General features: G+C 42.1%; 1 protein-coding gene across 1 annotated transcript in view; it reads right to left on the bottom strand.

Moving 5' to 3' along the window:
* Positions 1–7,390, bottom strand: part of LOC139696060 (voltage-dependent calcium channel subunit alpha-2/delta-3-like) — a 287,280-nt gene extending 279,890 nt beyond the window's left edge. Inside the window, exon 1 of the mRNA XM_071594674.1 lies at positions 6,372–7,390. Within this exon, the coding sequence (XP_071450775.1) occupies positions 6,372–6,469 (98 nt within the window). The 5' untranslated portion in view covers positions 6,470–7,390. The remainder of the gene's footprint in view (positions 1–6,371) is intronic.
* Between the last annotated feature and the right edge of the window lie 12,158 nt (positions 7,391–19,548).

Genomic DNA, 19,548 nt, shown 5'->3' with positions numbered 1-19,548 from the left:
GGCGCACGGACGTTGGAAATGTTGGAAAAGTGTTTCGGCAACGATTCTCTAAAAAAAACGGTCGTTTACCAGTGGCACGAGCGGTTCAGAAGTGGTCGTGAGTCAATCGAAGATGATGAACGCAGTGGCAGACCATCGACATCGAAAGTCGGTGAAAAAATTGATAAAGTAAAAGAAATGTTGGTCAATAACCGCAAATTAACCATCAGAGAAATAGCGGAGGACTTGAACATTGCCTATGGATCCACCCAAGACATTGTGGTTAATGATTTGGGTTTCCGTCGTGTAGCAGCAAAGTTGGTGCCAAAAGACCTCAATTTCATGCAAAAAAGAGACCGTGTTGACGTCGCAAAAGACATGATTTGCGAGGCTGAATCCGATCCCACATTCATCAAAAGGATCATTACTGGAGACGAGACGTGGGTTTATGAGTACGACACGCAATCCAGACATCAGGCAAGTGAATGGCGTTCACCAAACGCGTTGAGCAGACCGTGGTTATCCTATGCTTTGCTCGCATTTCGAACTGTTGGCAATGTACGCTGCAATAGAAAAGCCAGCGAGATCTATGAAGTGTGATCTGTGATCAGATTTTTAGTGGCAAAAAAATTAACAAAAGCCAATTGACTGCGATTACGTGAAGTGTACGAGGGAGACGGAATAATGAGTGGAGATGGAGTGAGGCAGTGGCGCATTCTGTTTGAATATATGGCAACAGCACCATTAACTCTATGAGGACCGCGGTGGTCAGCTTAGCCTTGTGGTGACAGATGAACTGACAAGATGGCCAGTTCTTGGACATCATGGATAATAGTCCGTTCACCCTTGGATATAAACACCACTGACTTACAGCACTGCCACTCATCACGTAGTTGTTGCACAGCAAAAATTTCCCGAAGAGTGTAAGCAGCTTAGAAGTTTCATTGCCAGTGAAAACCTCATCACTATGCGGATTTTTAATTTGGCGGGATTTACAATCGTTTTGTTCATTTTGACTCGCTACTCTAAACAAACGACAAGCGACGCGACCTTCCCAACACTGCAGCTCGAGGCGTACTGACATACTGTGTGTGTAAGTTAGTGTCAATACAGCAAGCATTCGACTAACCCCCCCCACTACTTCTCTCGCTACGCATACACGTAAGTCACCTTGCTGACAACCTCATTACTATTGGAATAGGTGGCGGATGTTTTTGCACCGTTTCGTATGAGGAATTTTAATATCGGAATTAAATTGATTGCACGAAGGAAATGATGATTCCAGTTTTTGAAAGAAACTTATGATTGAGCTAATATGATGAAAAATTGTGTCAAATTGCACGTGACAGCTTAATCTATGATTTCTTTTCTTTTTGATTGGAAACTTGATTTTAATGAGATGGGGATTTTCTGTTTTCTTTTGTTAGAGATTGGTGGTTGGAAGTTCCCTTCAAGTGTATTTTCCTCAGAGAATGATTTTACTTATTATACAGGGTCACACCCAAAAGTGGTAGGACTGATTTTCTCTGGCGCGAACGAAGCGGTGGATGGGGGTCTGCTTGGCAGGGTAAGGTGGAGGGGGCTCTTAGCAACAGACCGACACCAACCTCAGTCGCCTGCGGGCTGTCGTTGAGTGAGGACACCGTTTTCAGTGAAGCAAGTTTTTTGTCCGCGTCGAAAAACAAAATGAATCTGAATTTAGAGCAACGTTAGTCCGTGAAGTTTTGTGCGAAACTCGGGAAGACGGCAACTGAGACCCTCGATATGATCAAGCAGGCTTATGGGGACACTGCCTTAAGCCGTTCCACAGTATTTGAGTGGCACAAGTTGTTTAAAGAGGGTAGGGAGCTCGTTGAAGACAACCATCGCTCCGGACGGCCGTCGACGGCAAGAACCGACACGAATGTTGACAGAGTGAGGACACTGCTGAACACAGACCGACGCTTAACCAGTGAAGAAATTGCAGACCAGTTGGGTCTGTCTGCATCCAATGTCCAACGCATTATTTCACAGGATTTGGCCATGCGCAAGGTGTGCGCCAAGATGGTGCCGAAAATTCTGCCATGGCGCGCTCGTCGTCAGACAGCTCCTGGCCAAATACGGCGTTGCCACGTTGCCGCACCCGCCCTATTCTCCCGATCTGGCACGGGGAATGGGAGAAACGTTATACTAAGTGTGTAGCAGCTCAAGGAGCATACTTTGAAGATTATTAAGTCGATGCAAGTATATCGTCAATAAAATTCTTGTAAAAATATCAGTTCTACCACTTTTGGGTGCGACCCTGTATTTCGTGTTATTGTTTGGATTTTGCATTTGCCATTTTGCATTTTCATTTTGATTCGCTACGGTAAGCACACAACATCCAGCGCGGCCTTTCTTCAAACACTGAAGATCGATGAATGTAAAAAAGAAACTTTAAACTTCTTGTTTCATTGCGGAAGTGTAAAGTTACTTTTTTACATACTTCACGAAGGAATTCCACAAAGATAAACCAGAAACTGTTATGTTCACTGAACCTCGAGGCGCACTGACCAGCTGTGTGTTTCAATACAGCAAACATTTAGCTCACCCCCCTAATACTTCGCTTACTACGGATAAGTTGCTCTCTGGACAGCTGTCGTGTAGACGAAAATTTGTAAACTAAATGCTATGACACGGGGCTCAAAAGGATAGGTTTTGAAGCCTACAATAAGCTCATTTCCCACCAGCAACAGTCACTGCTCTGCATTCCTGATTTATCCATCTTTTGCCCACCTTCCAACATCTTGTGCGGAACAATAAAACCTCCATTCGTTGCCTCACACTGAAAATTGACAGTGTTTCGTCTTTAATTGTTACTTTAACCAAAAAGGTAAATCAGTCGACGCGGATAGTTGTTGTGACTCATCATGAACAGTAGTTCATTACAATCGAGGCATAATTACGTATGAAGTTACAGGTTTCATCAATTTATTATGGTTAAGTCTATCTCTGGATGAGGTTTCATGGTTATAGAATACATTACTATAAAAATTAGTTGTAATCTATCGTTTTGCGGACATTTTTCGATGCAAAAAGGCACTACTCACTATTCTACGATGTAGCCAACGTGGCTCAAAAAAACCGCCTCACATCCGATACCATTTACAATACCTTGCGTTGAATACATTGTATCATATTAACCCATTCTTTTTTCTTTCGTATTTATTATTCCTTGCTCTCCATCTCGCCTCGCCTACATTCTCCCCTTTACATATCGCAGTCCCCATCATTTCATTGCCTCTCTCAGTATTTGCACCCACAATTTTGTCTTCTTCGCATTCCTCCAAACAATCTTAACTCTCTTCTTAAAGTGCCAAGAAATTCATCGTTTATTTGAAAACGTCCATGCTTGATATTAATTCAATTTTTTAAATGAGCATAATTTCCGTTTGACCATTGAAACGGACAATTATCCCAATCTACTCAACACGTCATCGACATGGACAAGGGAATTTCGAGAAATTTCACCGAGTTGCATACGAGTCCGACTGAAGACTTGAGACTGCCAATGGAGGCAAGAAACTCCCTTCCGGGTGTGAATTGAAGCGCAAGGCCGGGTTCGATCCCCAGTATATCCCCCAAGCGAGAGTGATTTTTCGCGTTCAATTTCGCCTATCAGCGGATAATTACTGGAAATTTTACCATTCCTGAATTTCCCTGAGATTATATATTTTCCAGAACGATTCCTCCCAAACGAAGGTGCATGTAAAATAAACTCGCTATCCGCTGTGACGTACCATTAATAAATACATATGATACTCAGTTTAAGGTTAAAATAGGACGGCAAAAAAGCACGGGAGGTGTAGGAGCATACTCGTGCCCACGTGTCTTAGAAGTGTTTCGGATCTAGACGGTCGCACAGCAGCAGCGAATCCAAAGGAATTTGCGTCGGGTTGGGTTTTAATGACCTTGTCGCATATCCAAGGAAAATCAATCAGGAAATACAACAATGAATGAATAAGTTCAACAGATTCAGGCTTGAGGTCGTGGAAGTTCATCATAATGAAATAAGGACAATTTGCACTTTTCCACAGTTTATGCTAAATAAACTGTGGAAAAGTGCAAATTGTCCTTATTTCGTAATGAATGAATATTTACAATTATTCTCTCCTTCAAATAATACATAAAAATACTCGAAAGGCTGGGTGTGCCTTAACGAAAGCAAGGGACATCGTACAATGATGGTGCATATCGAAAAAAGGATAAAGTATACTGAAATTAATAACTAAGCTAAAGTATCAATTCATTTTGAAAAGCTTCAACTTTTACTATTCACGATAATGTTTACTCAAGAAAAAAAAAACTCATGACAAATTCTCCACTCAAATGGCCACATAAGGCGGCATCTCTCCGCCGCTCCCAGGGAGACTCGATGATCAAAAAAAATAAACCCGAGAAGACACTTCCTAATACTACTTACTAATTCCTTTATTTGACCAGATTCGAAGAAGATATGACGATATCACTAAGTGATCCCATGTAAGCCCATCGCTTGATACGCAGATATATTGAGTGTTTTTGTCACAACTTAGAAACATAGCAAAAGTGCTTCATATTTAATTTATTAGGTTTAAAAGAAATCTCAATCGCTTTTAAGCTTCCTGGAATTTCCAATCGGTTATCTGTGAAAAATCTGCGAAAGGAAGTATCGAGGAAAGGTGTGTGTGTGTGTGTGTGTGTATTGTATAGTCGTCGCAAAAATGCATCAGGGAGCTCCAAATGGAGCGCGCGGGTTGACTTTTTGACTTGACCCTTTAGTTTCAATAGATTAGATCTTTCAAACCTTTATATAGGTGAAATAGCTAGCTCAATGAATCCTCACCCCTCAAAGTACCGAGTTCGAAACCCGAAGGTGGCAGGAATTTTCAGTGATATCCCAACCTTGGTTTCCATGTGAGATCACTTAAAACGAATTAAGCCGTCCATCCGAAGGGACGATTAATTTTGTGATCCTTAGGTATCTTTCGCTAATAGAATGGGCTAATACCCTTACATTTTGTTTCTCTCTTCACGCGTTGCCACCGTTATTCCCTGAAAATCTTGCCAATATGAAATTCGCAGGATTTCCTTGGAATGCTAATGACCCTGATGACCTAAATGACCCCAGCTGTTCTTCGCCTCCTAACTAAAAACTGCCACCACAATACTATTTTATATTTTTTATCTCGCGGAATTGAACCATGTACTATTAATTAATGATCAAAAGATACTATTAGTAAGAAGTTTCAAGTGCGATAGATCAGATCTCAATGATTGCAAACTCCCTTCCGATTGCTTCTATATCTTCCCAACAGATTTATCAACGCAAATCTTCTCCGAAAGTAGTTATCAAAACAGTGTTGGATATTTTTAAAACACATCCCTTGAGGGGGTATCCCTTATATATGTACTTGAGCGATAAAAATAACCACTACCACCTAACTGCAAGGATGCCGAAATATTTGCGCATCGTACGCAGTAATTTTCACCAGGTACGACGTGAGATTCATGTTTTTCGGCCGTTTCTTACCAATCATAACCTTCAGCCTGTTCGCTTCATGGCCATTAAAAGTTGAAGAATTCTGATTTTCCGATTTTCACAGAATGCAGATTATTTTATCCTACATTTCTCTCCTGTCTAATCCATCAATCCCTGCTCGTGTATTCTATCACCCGCTCCTGTTCCTCAGTATTCGAACAGTCCTCGTATTTCGGGAGTCTCCTCGACAAGATTCACACTCCATGACCTCCAAGACCGGCTCTTTCCTCTCTCTCTCTCTCTCAAACTGTTCCCTCTGCCCTCGCATAAGTATGCAGTCATTTGACCCTCAACCTACAGCATGAATGATCCACAGAAGTACACTTAAAATCTCTCTTCCGCACTTCCTCATTAGTTTCACATTTAATCACTCCTCACACTTAACTTGGCTCTCCTATTTCTACAACTAACTCTCACCAAATTACCTCAGACTCCACCGTATTCAGCCAACATTAATGGCTTATACTGGCACACGAAAGTTTTGCTTTCGCTCATGGGGTGGATTACTTTCTTCCTCAAGTGTCCTGTTTCCTTCCCGAAGCAAATCATTTTATAGTTTTGATCCTCCAAAATACCAAAATGAATATACTTGTATCCTTTTCGCGACTCAATTTGGCCTCTCTCTCTCTGTGGATTAGCGATTCAACTGGAATGATGCTGATTCATTCGTTCGCAATGATATTTCTCCGTTTACTTTGTTTCATGGCGGCGGCATGTGTCTCGTTGAATTGATCGGATGAGGACTGAAGAATGGGGCCGGGTGATCGGTTGAATGAGAGAGAGAGTCAAAAGGGACTCTCAATTGTCGTGGGTTTGAATTAGTGGCTTTCGGCCGGGGCAGTGTTCCACTCACATCGGCTCCTGGCGGAACTCCGGCGCCGCGTCGGCCGGGACGGCGAGGGCCACGAGGAGCAGGGCGAGGAGGACGGGTGCCCGCGTCCCCCCTGCCATCCTGCCTCGGACGAAGGCGAGGGCGTCGGTCGACCCTCCAGCCCCGGAGAAACTCCCGCCACTCGCCGAGACCCCCTTCACGCGACCTCCGCAGACGAGAGCCCACGGACACACCCACGGCACATCCACGAGGGCACCAGCTCACCCCTCCGCGGGCCGCAACAACCCTCCACCCCTTCCCTCCTTTTTTCCCCCACCCTACACAACGAAGACTTACTCCAGCAGAAAAAAACACCGCCCCCTGACCGCGACAACACAGAACACACTCGCGCTGACGTAGGAATTAACGTGTCGGAGGAGGGTAGGGTTAAAGGTTTTAAAATGAAAGAGGAGGAGAAGGAGAGAGAGCCTAAAAAATAATAATCCGGATGAAAAAGGGAATACCAAACGGGCGAAAATTTTTAACGCAAATTACAAATAATAATAATAGGATATGAAAACTTGAAGTGACCGTGACCCCCACACTTGTGCCGAACTCCAACCCACACACGTTTTCTCTCCTTACGATCGTCGCCTGTCACGAACACCACCAAGTCAAACCTCAACCATTTAAACTTTTGCAACGGATTTTCTAAAACCACTCCCAGGGTCGCCGGGGTGTAATGGATAAGGATTTGGCGATTGTAATGATGATGACGACGACGTTATGGGAATGCCCAAAACTAAAAGAGGGTGGAGGGGGTAAAACTGTGGGCAGAGGGTTGGGGCTAGGGGGGGGGGGTTTGACCAACAAACACTCAAATAAACACACTGCCCGACCCCACACACAGCCTCCGCCTTTTACACGCACACTGCAGCAGGATGAGACGAAGCACAAAGAAAAGGAGCTCCCTCCCGCTCGCTCTCTCACACCTACGCGCGAACAAGTTCACGTGAGTAGGAGGAGGAGGAGGAGGCGAGGACGACACGCGCGCTTGCACTGGGCCCAGAGACCGATCTCGGATCGAGAGCGGGTCGGGCTCTTGGAGGGAGAAAGGTTAGGAGAGGAAGGGAGGATGCGGAGGGAGCAGAGCTATGCGCGGAAAGGCGTGGAGGAGAGGAAGGGGGAGGAGGAGGGGAAAGTGGACGACGGAAGGGAGCAAGCGCACTACTATATATCAAAAGCGGGAGGGAGAGTGTGAGCGAGACAGAGGCCGCACCCGGGAACGTTGATTCCCCTTGCAGAGCGGGAGAGAGAGGTGCGGCACCGGCTTGTGCCGCTCCCGATAGTCCCTATCTTCCTTCCCCTTTCTCGCCCGGCAGCTCGTCGTGTGTGTGTGTGTGTGTGTGTGGGTGGGTTCCCGCGCGCGCGCGCGAGAGAGAGTTTTCCCGCTTCCCGGTCGAGCGCGCGCTCGTCGTGTGCCGGGAAAGTCCAAGGGGATCTCAACGTGCGTGCTTGAGTAGGGGAATGGTGTTCCGGGGGCGGGAGGGGAGGAAACCCCGACCGGCAAACGACGCGACGCCTGGCGAACGCCGGCCCGCCCGCGTGTTGGCTGTGGGCGTCTGGTCCCCGCTGGCGTGGTATTTTTAGAGGGTGAGAAGAAGAGAGGGGAGAGTGGGGTTGTGAGACTGTTTTGGTTCCGGAGGTGGTCTCGTTCCCTCCCCCCCTTCCCGATCCAGACTCGACCCGCTCACCCCATTACAATCCTCGCCAATGCCACCCACCCCCGCCCTCTTCATTCCCATTTTACGACCCCTTTTGACTCCTCACAAAACTTTTCCCTGCCCGCTTGTCGCGATCCTTTACCCCGCACACATCGCTCCCACCCTTGCATGCGAATTTAATTTCCCCGGACGAAATAAATTCCCTTCTCGCAACATAATTTCTTCAACCATTCCCTTTCACCTTTTCACCATCTTGCGACCGAAACGTCTTTCCGATTTTCCCCTCTCCATTGCACGTATCCTCTTGCCTGTGACCGGGACTTGGGAAGTTTTTCCATAACGTGGCGGTTGATTTATTCTGCTCCGTCAATGGATGGCCCTTGGGAGAGTGGAGTAAAATATTTATACATTTTCGATTCCCTCGCTCCTGGTCTCACTGAAACTTTCGCGGACTTCATAACCAGAACGTTATCCCTCACAGCTGGAGGCGGCACAGTCGCAGATTCGGTGATACTACGCTACAAAGGAAGAGGGTGGATGAAGCCCCGAAACGGGAATACAAAGGTTGGCTTTGACAGCTTCAACGATCTCGAAGAGTAAGGGGTAGAGGTACACTTAGTGCTAAGCAGTGCATGGCCCGCGAAATTCCAAATATCTGGTGGTGAAGTAGCCAGATACTTTCTCTGGACCCAGTTCAAGACGTTCGTCCGTTTGAGGGGAGTTCTAACGAGTCCTCGTAATAATCATAATCATTCTAACACCACGCCTTTCATGGGGAGCATTTATCAGGATAATATGCGGATCAGCTTTAAGGAGACTCGGCTTCATAAAACGGTTGGTGGGGAAATGCAATTGAGAAAGTTAAAGAGGTGTTATTTTGCTCTAGTTAGACCTCATTTGGAATATGCCGCAATTACTTGGGATTCTTGTGAGAAATTTTGGTAAAAATAATTAGATAAAGTCCAGAGAAAATCCCCTAGATTCGCTAAAAATTGTTATGATAAGAACACAAGTGTGACAGGGCTCTTAAGGGATTTAAGCTGGGAGCCACTTGAAATACGAAGAGAGCAAGCGAGACTTAGACTTTAAAAAAGTTTCAGAACAAACGGTTCCATAGCGATGACACTAAAGGAATTACGATATACTGTAATGACCCCACTCTATGCTATAGGTGGGTCACCCAACAAAGATAGAATAAGGGAGATAGATTCAAATATAGATAAATAAATATACTCATTCTTTCCCCGAAAAATCAGGAATCATAATAGTAAGAAACCGAAGTCATTTTAGAATTATTAAAAACATTTAATTTACAAGTCGGAGGCAAATTAAACATTGAAAAAACGTCAGGTATATTTTTAGGTGCATTTGAATGTTAATTGGTAGTTCGTGTGTGTTTATAAGTGTGTAGATTGCAAGGGTTCTTGCAAGTATGCATGCAATGTTTTGTTTGTGGATTTTATAAATTTGTGGCTTTAAATTCGGTTTTTTCTTAATTGCTGTTGGTGCCCCAACACCCGCCGCCACGCGCCCTTGCGGCGGCTTACGGGGCATTGAGTAGACGTTGGTCAGTATTTCAATCCTAAGATTGCTTTATTGTAGCTCAGTTCATTCTTCTCTATTCAGCATTAATTCCCTCTTACCTGAAGAGCTCCTCTCTTTCAGGTCCTTCTAAATTTGTTCAAAACCCTTGGTGATCTTGGTGTTTCTCTGCGGGATCTTCCTTTCATTTTTTTTTCTTCCCTTCAAATTGTGTTCATAACTGAACCAGTTTCCCCAAGCTATGTCCAATCCTACTAGCTATTCTTTGCGGTAGAGACTTCTCTCCAAATTGTCCTTCCCTTTTCTTATTCTTCATTACAATCTTCCACATATCCCTTTGTGGGTCCATTTAATCTTCAACATTCTCCCCATGTTAAACGTTCCAAAGGGTTCCATTGCTATTTGGTACAATTCTCCAATGTTCAAACAATTTGATCCGTAGAAGGCAATATCCCACGCGAAAGCTTAGCCGAACTGATTAATTTTTATCACCTTTTGTTCTTCGAACATCCAAGTTTCCTCTTCGTCATGAATAAGTTCTTAGCTTAAGCTATTCTTCATGCTGTGCCAACTTATCCAATTCCACCAATCACCACTTTTGCCAAAGCTGATGAAGGATTCGCTCTACTCGTTCTAGTTTCACTCCTCGAAATTGTGATAAACTGCCTTTAGCTCCCTCGACGCATGCAAAGATTATATACTTCAATTTTTTTATTCTCGAATCATATTCCCGAAAGCCTTGGTCCACAGTATTCCGAATTGCTCGCACATCCTCCAATACTTCTGCCACTGACGCAAATGCCATCATTGGACAAGCGCGCCTAGTTCTCGTAGTTCCGGGGGTGACGCACAGCCGAGATCATTCGCTAAATTTAGGATTATTGGGTAATTTCTTAGAGTAAGGATTATTAGGGACCGAGAAAATTGCAGGGGAAAGAGAAACGCAGCTTTGAGAAATTAATTTGCTTTTTTAAAAAAAAATACGTCAAGGGATCACACAATTCAACGTCCCGTTTAACGGGCGGCTTACCTACTTACACTTGAATATCTATTCACGTGGCATGAATAATACGGACCAAACTAGGCCCTTCTTCAAGTCTGCATACTTCCTTCATCCCGTCCAACATCCCTCTCCTATTTCTGCTCTACCTCTTTTGCCTAACATTCTTCCCTCTATTACAGTCTTCAACATCTTACTGCCGACCAATACGCCCCTCAACCATTTTTCCTGCCTCCCCTCTCTTCACCCACCATGCCAAGTACTTCCTCATTTGTTTTCTTCTCTGTCCATTTCACCTTCTCCATTCTTCTCCAAACCCACATTTCTAAAGCCTCCAGTTTACGTCTATCCTCCTTCTTCAATGACCACGTTTCCGAGCCGTATATAGCTACGCCCCATTTCAAAGTTTTAACGAGTCTTTTCTTAATATCCTTGCTCAACGTCCCTGTCATCAACTCCCTCCTCCTTGAGAAAGCCTCTTTCCCTGGAGCAATTCTTCTCCTTACTTCCCTACTACTCCGAGATACGTAAACTCTTCCACCTGCTCTAGTTTATGAGTTCAAATACTAACGAGTAACTTGCAATTTCTCTTTTCCAAAAATACCGTGAGCTTTACATACATTGATTCTCATGCTGTCCCTGACATGTTCATTCGCTCGATATCGATTATGTCTGATTGGGCATTCTAATAAAAAGAGTGTGATGGACAATTCGTGCAACACATTGATTATTTACTTAAACGCGACTCCCACAAATTTTCCCGGGCGAATTTGTCTCCTCTTTGATATCTCGCGTTCAACGAGGTTCTCACGTCACATTCTCCGCGGATGAGATCGGTGCAGTTGGAGACGCGACGCCATTTTCTTCATTCTCGTCGACAAAGCCTTCTCTTGCAACGCTCTTCCGAATTATTTTTCTATTCCGCTGTATAATCCATCTGACTCCGACGCCATTAGACTTCATATGTCATTAGAATCTACAAGTCCTTGTTGCAAATATTACGTCCCTGCAAGGCGGATCCCAATTTACTTTTTTTACTGAATCCTAAGGTGCAATTGCTTGTTCGTTGATAGCATATGTATTTGAATGCGTGAAAGTTGAAATGATTTCCTCATTAATGTATACGCCACTGTGGGTATAGGTTTGCCATTGAATGTGTTGATTTTTCACGTGGTTTTGTTCCATTTTACGGGTTGTGACTTTAAAACCACCCGCCACACGCCCGTACGGCTGCTTTCGGGGTATTATGTAGATGTAGATGTCACATACAACATTAGAAGAGTCAGGATGGGATTCAATAGTTGACAGTAGGCTTAATTAAAAGTTAAATTTACTGCGTAAATTTGAGCCAGTTTACTTTTCTGAGGATTCATTAAAAAATTGGAAATTTTCCGCAAAATATAATTGAATACGACCGGTTTCAATGTAACTACATCATCATTAGATGATGATGATGTAGTTACATTGATGGTAATGAATTTGGTGTAGCTACATTGGAAGTAATCGAATTTAATTTTCTTTCGAGGAAAATTGCCAATTTTCAATCAATCATGATATTCCACCATATCACGCCTGAAACTTCTCTTTTTATTTTCCTATCATGTGAAGGACACCGCTTATCGTCTGATGTTATTTATCGTACATATGTAGTTGTACCTTTTCCCTTCTCGCCCTAATTGCGAGCTTCGCTTTTATGCCTTCATCGTCTCTCTCGCTTCCCCCCTTTCTCCTCACTTTCTCCGCTGGTCTAATTTGCATCCGCCCCGCCATCGCCATGGTGCCGGCGGGCAGACCGTCTGGCGGTCTCCCTAGACTCCCATTTCCGAGTTTCATTCGCGTCATTCCTCCCCCCCCCTCCCCATTTTCATTCCTCTTACCATCGCGGATACAGACCCCTTCCCCTTTCATTATGTCCTCCAAATAATCCTTCCCACGACCTTGCCCTGGGGACCTTTTTGCTATTTTTCGATACATTAAAAAAATCAAACCCAGTGTAATCATGTGATTAATTTTTTGGCGGGGTTCCCTATTTTATTTGGGCATTCGGGATTACGGTGAAAGTAATTAAATAGGGATACGCTGGTGTTCATGAAAGAAGTTGTGGGCAATGTCTTAAGGAGAAATGTACACTTGGCGTGTTCTTACGACACAGATGGCATTTTTTTTCTACAAAATTATATCATGTCCAATTCCCATTCGGAGTAAAAGAAAAAACGGTTGAGATAGACACAGTCTCAGTCGGATTACTAGTCCTCGGTTATCCCTCGCTCGATTTATCGATTCACGATATCATTTTAAAAAATCGAACGCATTCAGTCGTAAAATTTTATGTAAAATAACAAAATTTAAAGCATTAAAATAAAGCACCCATTATTACTTGATGTAGAAATCAATGCACGATTGTGTTTCATGTAAATTTGAACGTATTCTACTTACAATTGTATTTAAACATGAAGGCATATGCAAGAATTTCCCCTAACACCTTCCTCTGGGCGGCCTCGTGGCGGTTTCCGACATATTGGATAGATGTAGATGTCCCACGTGAGGTCATTAGGGGGGTGTTATGTCTCTAAGGGTTTTTTTGCACGATACTTATTAATTTTGCATTGAAATCAGGGCACACAAAAACCTATCGTTTTAACATGGTGAACCTCGATCGATAAATGAGTTTGATTCAATTTTCAACACTGAAAAACGGAAATTAACTCCGTACTTACTCAATATCCTATTGTTGAATTCAACAACCAATCAGCGATTACCCAAAGAGATGGACAGCTCATTGTTGCGCAAGAATCACCGTTATTTTTGTATGAATCAATGAAGTCTTCATTTCGACAGAAAATTCCATTACTTGAAAATATTTCTCCACTTCGTCTTCGGGATTTCAATCGTTTGGCGATTTGAAATTTCCTTTTCTCCGATGACTGCTTCCCAGTCACAACAGGGGATGAAATATCTGACAGGACCATTATTAAATACTCGTTGCAATCCAGGGCGTAAACAGTGTCGTCAGAGAATTCTAAACATGACAATGAAAGTCCAATAACAGAAGCAGAGTTTAATTGTTCGTAGAATGCCACATCTGAGACTTAACACCGAGTTTCCGGTGCCGGGAAAGCAAGTCAGAGGAAGGGACAAAGTCATGCTGGGTAAAATTGGAAGGGTAATGATGTGAGGAACGAAGGACTGAATTGTTGAAACAATTTGTGCATTGTACCTTTGGCGTAGGGAATGCAACCCAACATGCGATTGAATTTAACGACATTTAAAAAATAGAAAGATTAAAAACACTCATTTCAATATTTTGGTAGTCCCACCCACCTTCATCAGGGTACAAGAACATCATCACTGCTTGTACCCTGAATGAAGGAGGCCGGGTGTGACTAATTGCCGAAGTGAATTTTGCTATTCTTTTCACTTTTTTCTATTATTCAATGCAAGTGTGTATCAAGAACAAGGGAACATCATAAATGTGTAATCTATACTATAAACACCATAACCGGCACATCGAGTGAGGAATCGAGGTCCCTTAATACCCTGCTTTTGTCTGAATTTAACACACCGGTTTGCTGGGCTGAGTACTCTTTAAACTCTAATATCACCTACCAAACCGACATTCGGGTTGATTACTGTGTTTATAGGGTGTGTAGATAATTATAATTATATATTATATATATATATATAGTCAGTCAGTCTCTCTTGGAGAAGGCCTCTGAGAGGGCCGTAAGCTCGAACAATTTACCGTGTGAGTGTCCTTTTAAATGTTGCTATTCTATTCTATTTGTGTTATATTGTGTCAGCCCATTATATATATATATATATATATATATATTTATATATATATTTATATATATATATATATACTCATTTACCTAGAAACAGATATAAGGAAAAGGGATAGGAGCACATATAAAGGACGAATACAGAAGAGATGGGGAAGGCGAAATACATCTGTTTCTATATAAATGAGTGTATGTTCGCCGTTTGGCGGGATTTCGTGTTTGAATGCGTATTTGGCCAATGTGGCTCGTCTCATCTTCTGGCTATGTGTGCCACGAAACGCACTTATGCTTTATGATGTTGTATAATTACTTTACTGCTATCCTTTCCTCTGTGTGTCTAGTCTATTTCTCCTTTGGTGGGTGAAACAGCTCCCTAACGCCATCTCTTGGCCAAAGAATAGGGGCACTTGGTTGCATAAACCTTCGCAGATCTCGTTTTCTGGATAGCTCAAGTGGTTAAGAGCCTCCGCCCGTTAAGTGGAACGATCCGAAGTTCAAATCCCGGTCTAGGAAATATTTTTGCATTCGTGATTTGCTTGATTCCGCCTTCCCCACCTCTCCTGTGTTCGTCCTTTATGTGTGTTCCTTTCCCTTTTCCTTATATCTGTTTCTATATAAATGAGTGTTTGTTCGCCGTTTGGCGGGATTTCGTGTTTGAATGTATATATGTGTGTATATATATATATATATATATATATATATATATATATATACACACACACACACACATATACATATATATATATATATATATATATATATATATATATATATATATATATATATATTTTACGTGTGTATCAGGCAGTGGGGAAATTGTTCTTCCAGGATTTGGCGTGAACGACGGACGATGTGAGCCGTGGCAATATCCTGTTGAAAACGAAAGATTTTTTTGTCATATTCCTCACCATACTCTTCCCTTTTGGGGGATAAAAAGTTCTTCAGCATCTCACAATAGGGTACGGAGTTCACAGTCACAGTTGAACCTACAAATTCAAAAAAGTAAGACCCAATAAAGACTACGAAGGATACAGTGCAACAAAATTTCACTTTGGGGCTATGAAGAGGTAAAGTTCGTAAGGGTTGTCAGTCGCCCAAATACGAAAATTTTGCGATATTAACTGAGCCGGTGAGATGAAACTGCGCTTTATCGCTAGGCCACGACGCCCTATGCGTCGCTAACACACTATTGTTGGTCTTAGAGCACCAATAAATGGTAGCTACGAAAAATGGCGTTGTTATCGCCAGCTTACGTCATTACCCTGACTCCACTAATTTACCTGTGCGCTCCTATGTGATATGTTAGCGCGAAGGACACACACACACACACACACACTCACAATTCAAAAGACGCAGGTATACATGGAAAATGCCAGGTGACTAAATAAGGTATCAGCTAGATTATAATATTGTTGGACACAGGTTTAACCTTTCTGGTTAGATATCCTGGTTGGACACAGCTTTAGGAACAGTGTGATAAATTCGCACAGATTCCCGGGAGAGGATGTGGACCACAATTTAGTTGACATGAAATGTAGCGTCCGTTTCAAAAAGATAAGGCAGGGGCGGCGAGTCAGAAAATAGAATGTAGACGCATTAAATGGATTGAATAGGAAAGAGTACCAACAGGCTGTTGAAATCATGGAGGATAGCAAAGAGCTGAGTACTATCGAATCTTAATGGGAAGTATCAAGAAAGGGTTATCCAAAGCTGCAAAAGATACTATTGGAACTGTTAACGCATAAAGGCCAAGGAACCCATGGATCACGGATGATTGATTACAAAGATGGATGAGAGGAGAAAATGGAAGAACGTAAACACAGACTTAAGCAAAATGAAATACAAAGTGTTAAATAATAAATTGAGGTGGGCAACAAATAAAGCAAATGGAGCATGGTGGAAGACAGTGTGAGGATATGGAAAGTTTGCAGAGAAAGGGTAAAATTGGTGCGCTGTATAGGTAAGTTATATATTTATCAGGAAGTAAGAATGGAAGGTCTATGCTAACAATTGGAGATTAAGCTGGCAAGATAATAGTTGACGCAGGAAAGATCCAAGATAGATGGAAAGAATATATGGAAGAACTGTATAGTAAAGAGCTTAGACCAACAAAGTTACACATAGAAAAGGAACATGACGTAGAGAACGATAGCTTAGGTCCAGGCATACTCGACGATGAGTTTAAAAGGGCATTAAGTGAGATGAGACTAAACAAGGCCGTGGGGGTGGATAACCTTTTTGGGGAACTACTGAAATATTTCGGCAAATGTGGGAGGAAGAGGCTATATGGGCTGATTCGTAGTATTTATAAAGAAGAAATCTGGCTGGAAGACTTTGTGAGATCAGTGTTATTTCCTATTCCGAAAAATATAAAGGGTATATCATGTGAGGACTGTAGGAAAAAAAGTTTGATATCCCACGCAGATAAAGTTATTCTCAGGATCATAAACAAAAGATAGAGAGTAGGACCAAGGGGATGATTACCTAGGGGACTTTTGGTTTAGGAAGGGGGAGGTACGCGTGGTGATATGGCAGTAATGAGATTATTTATCGAGAGGAATATAGAATGCAACCCGAATGTCATGCCTGTTTCGTAGATTTCGAAAAAGAGTTTCATAGAGTAAATTGGGAAAAACTAATTAGTATACTGAAGATATTAGTAATATATTGGAGGGAAAGGAGGCTAATCCGCAACCTGTTCATGTCTCATACTGCTCAGGTGCGAGTGGAGAACGGGGATTCCGGATGGGCAGTGCTAGGAAGAGGTGTAAGGCAGGGTTGTCCATTATCACCGTTGCTGTTCAACCTGTATGTAGAGGAAATGATTAAAGAGGCATGGGAAAAACTGGAGGTAGGAATGAAAGTGGGCGGGGAATTCGTAAAATCAGTTAGGTTATCTAATGACCACGCTTTCGTTTTTCGGTCAGCCAAGGGGTTGCAAGCGTTGCTGAGTGAATTGGAAATTCAGTGCGAGAGGTATGGGATGAAAATCAATTTTAATAAAATAAAGGTTATGCCAATTTCTAGAAAGAAAAATGCTGAGCTAAACATAAAAATAGGAGGGCAAAAACTAGAGCAGGTAGAGCAGTTTACGTATCTCGGTAGTGTGTTGGACCAACACGATCAAAGTACCAGGGACGTAAGGAGAAGAATTGCTCCAGGGAAAGAGGCTTTTACTGGTAGGAGGGAGTTGATGACATGGACGTTGAGTAAGGATATTAAGAAAAGGCTCGTGGAAACTTAGATATGGAGCGTAGTTTTGTGCGGCGCGAAAACATTAATAGCATGTCGATGACTGTAATAGAGAATATTAGGCAAACGAGGAAAGGGAAGGAACAGGATAGTGACGCTTGACGGGATGAAGGGAGGAAGAAAGTACTCAGAGATGAAGAGGGGTCTGATGTAGAGTAGGATGATGGATTTTGTGTTTTATTAAGAGTCAGAAAATATTTATTTTATAGCTGTTTCCATTTAAAAACCTACCTTTACTGGTAGGTACATATATATATATATATATATATATATATATATATATATATATTATATATATATATATATATATATATATGTATGTATATATATATATATATAATATATATATATATATATATATATATATATATATATAATATATATATATTAATTCCTGATATTCTGCTCGCATGCAAATCTTTCATAGTTAAAGGGTAATGGAATGCTATCCTCAGCTCTTATCTTGCAGAAAAAAGTACGAGTCTCTTATATCCAAGGACACCCATCTTCGTGTTAGAACCTTTTTTGTAGGCGCGAGGGTTTTTAGAGTGTAATATGCAGCGATCAGGAAGTTCCAGCGAGGGTCTTTCCAGGCGCTTCAGGGGTATGGAGGCCTTTCCGCACCATAAAACTCCCCAGCACCTTGCTGTCATATCTCTTCGTGAAATAAACCAACTTGGAGACAAAAATGTAAAATTGGATATCCAAATTATAGCAATAACGATTGGTTTAGAGTCCATTTGCGGATTGGAATGACTCCGGCGTTAGATATAATATCGACTTCGTTCTTACTCCTCCATGAATGGAATCTTGTGACGTGACGTGGAAGTTGGAGGTGCTTTGTTTTGGTGATAGTAACCTTTGGGAAAGCCGCATCAAAACTTTTATATTTAGCCCTTCATCTCTTTTTTCCCTTTTTTGAGAATTTACGATACCACGTTATTTATCGACAATGCTTCGATATATATTTTTGATATCGATCGAATATATACATTTAATATTTTGCATTAATTACCTATAACATTATGAACGTATTTCTAGATACCATGGGAATAGTAATGAGTGACTAAAATGTGGTGGTTTCCCATTGCCTTCCACATCGCAGTACTGCGGCCGATTCCGCGAACTGCACTCTCGCCCCGAGTTGTGGCAGCTGATGTCAGGCCAACGCACTTGGTCTGTGCCGCCAGTGCCTAATGCTGAAAAAAAGCATAGCCATGGGTTCAGGGTAGCTTTTTGCAGGAGTCTATTTTTGTTGTTTTATCGCTCCGAAATACTATTATTGAGGTTTTTCTGTTAATATTTGTTTGCCTTGTTCCGAAAATTCATTAACAAATGTTTACCGAAGCTGAAAAATTTTCCGTGGCTAGAACCATCGATCTTCGGCTCTACAGGTAGACACGTTGTCTCAGTTTTATCCTCGCCCTAACTTTGTAAAAGCTGGTTATTTTTAGGTAAATTTGCATAAAATGTAGATTGCTCTGTCATTTGAATTTTCAAAAACTTTACATTTTTTCCTCTACCCATAAGGGCACTTTTTATTAATGCGGCATCAATATTTAATTCGTAATTTTATTTCTTTTGTACTCAGAATGTACTCAAATGCTTATTTAATTATCTAAAATGTATTATTCACTGATATTTTCTGTTTCTACTAATAAAGAGGGATAGTAGAAATAGTATAGGAACAATTTTTTCAGACGTTTTTGCGCTAAGTGCTGAATTCAGACAATCGGTTAAGTATGCCCATGATCGCAGATGGTATTATTGGCATTGATATAAGATGGCGACTGTGCACACACCATTTGATATCACTGAAAATTTGGCGATGCGAAAGATCGGCGCGCTAAAATCATCCTCCCGGAGGATGGACGACCAAAAGAGCAGAATCGATTGTCTATCTGCTTACGAAGACCTTC

The sequence above is a fragment of the Hetaerina americana genome, unplaced genomic scaffold (genome assembly GCF_022747635.1).
Source record: "Hetaerina americana unplaced genomic scaffold, ioHetAmer1.1.p SCAF_66, whole genome shotgun sequence".
Lineage (NCBI taxonomy): Eukaryota > Metazoa > Arthropoda > Insecta > Odonata > Calopterygidae > Hetaerina > Hetaerina americana.
This window is presented reverse-complemented; position numbering and strand designations above follow the sequence as displayed.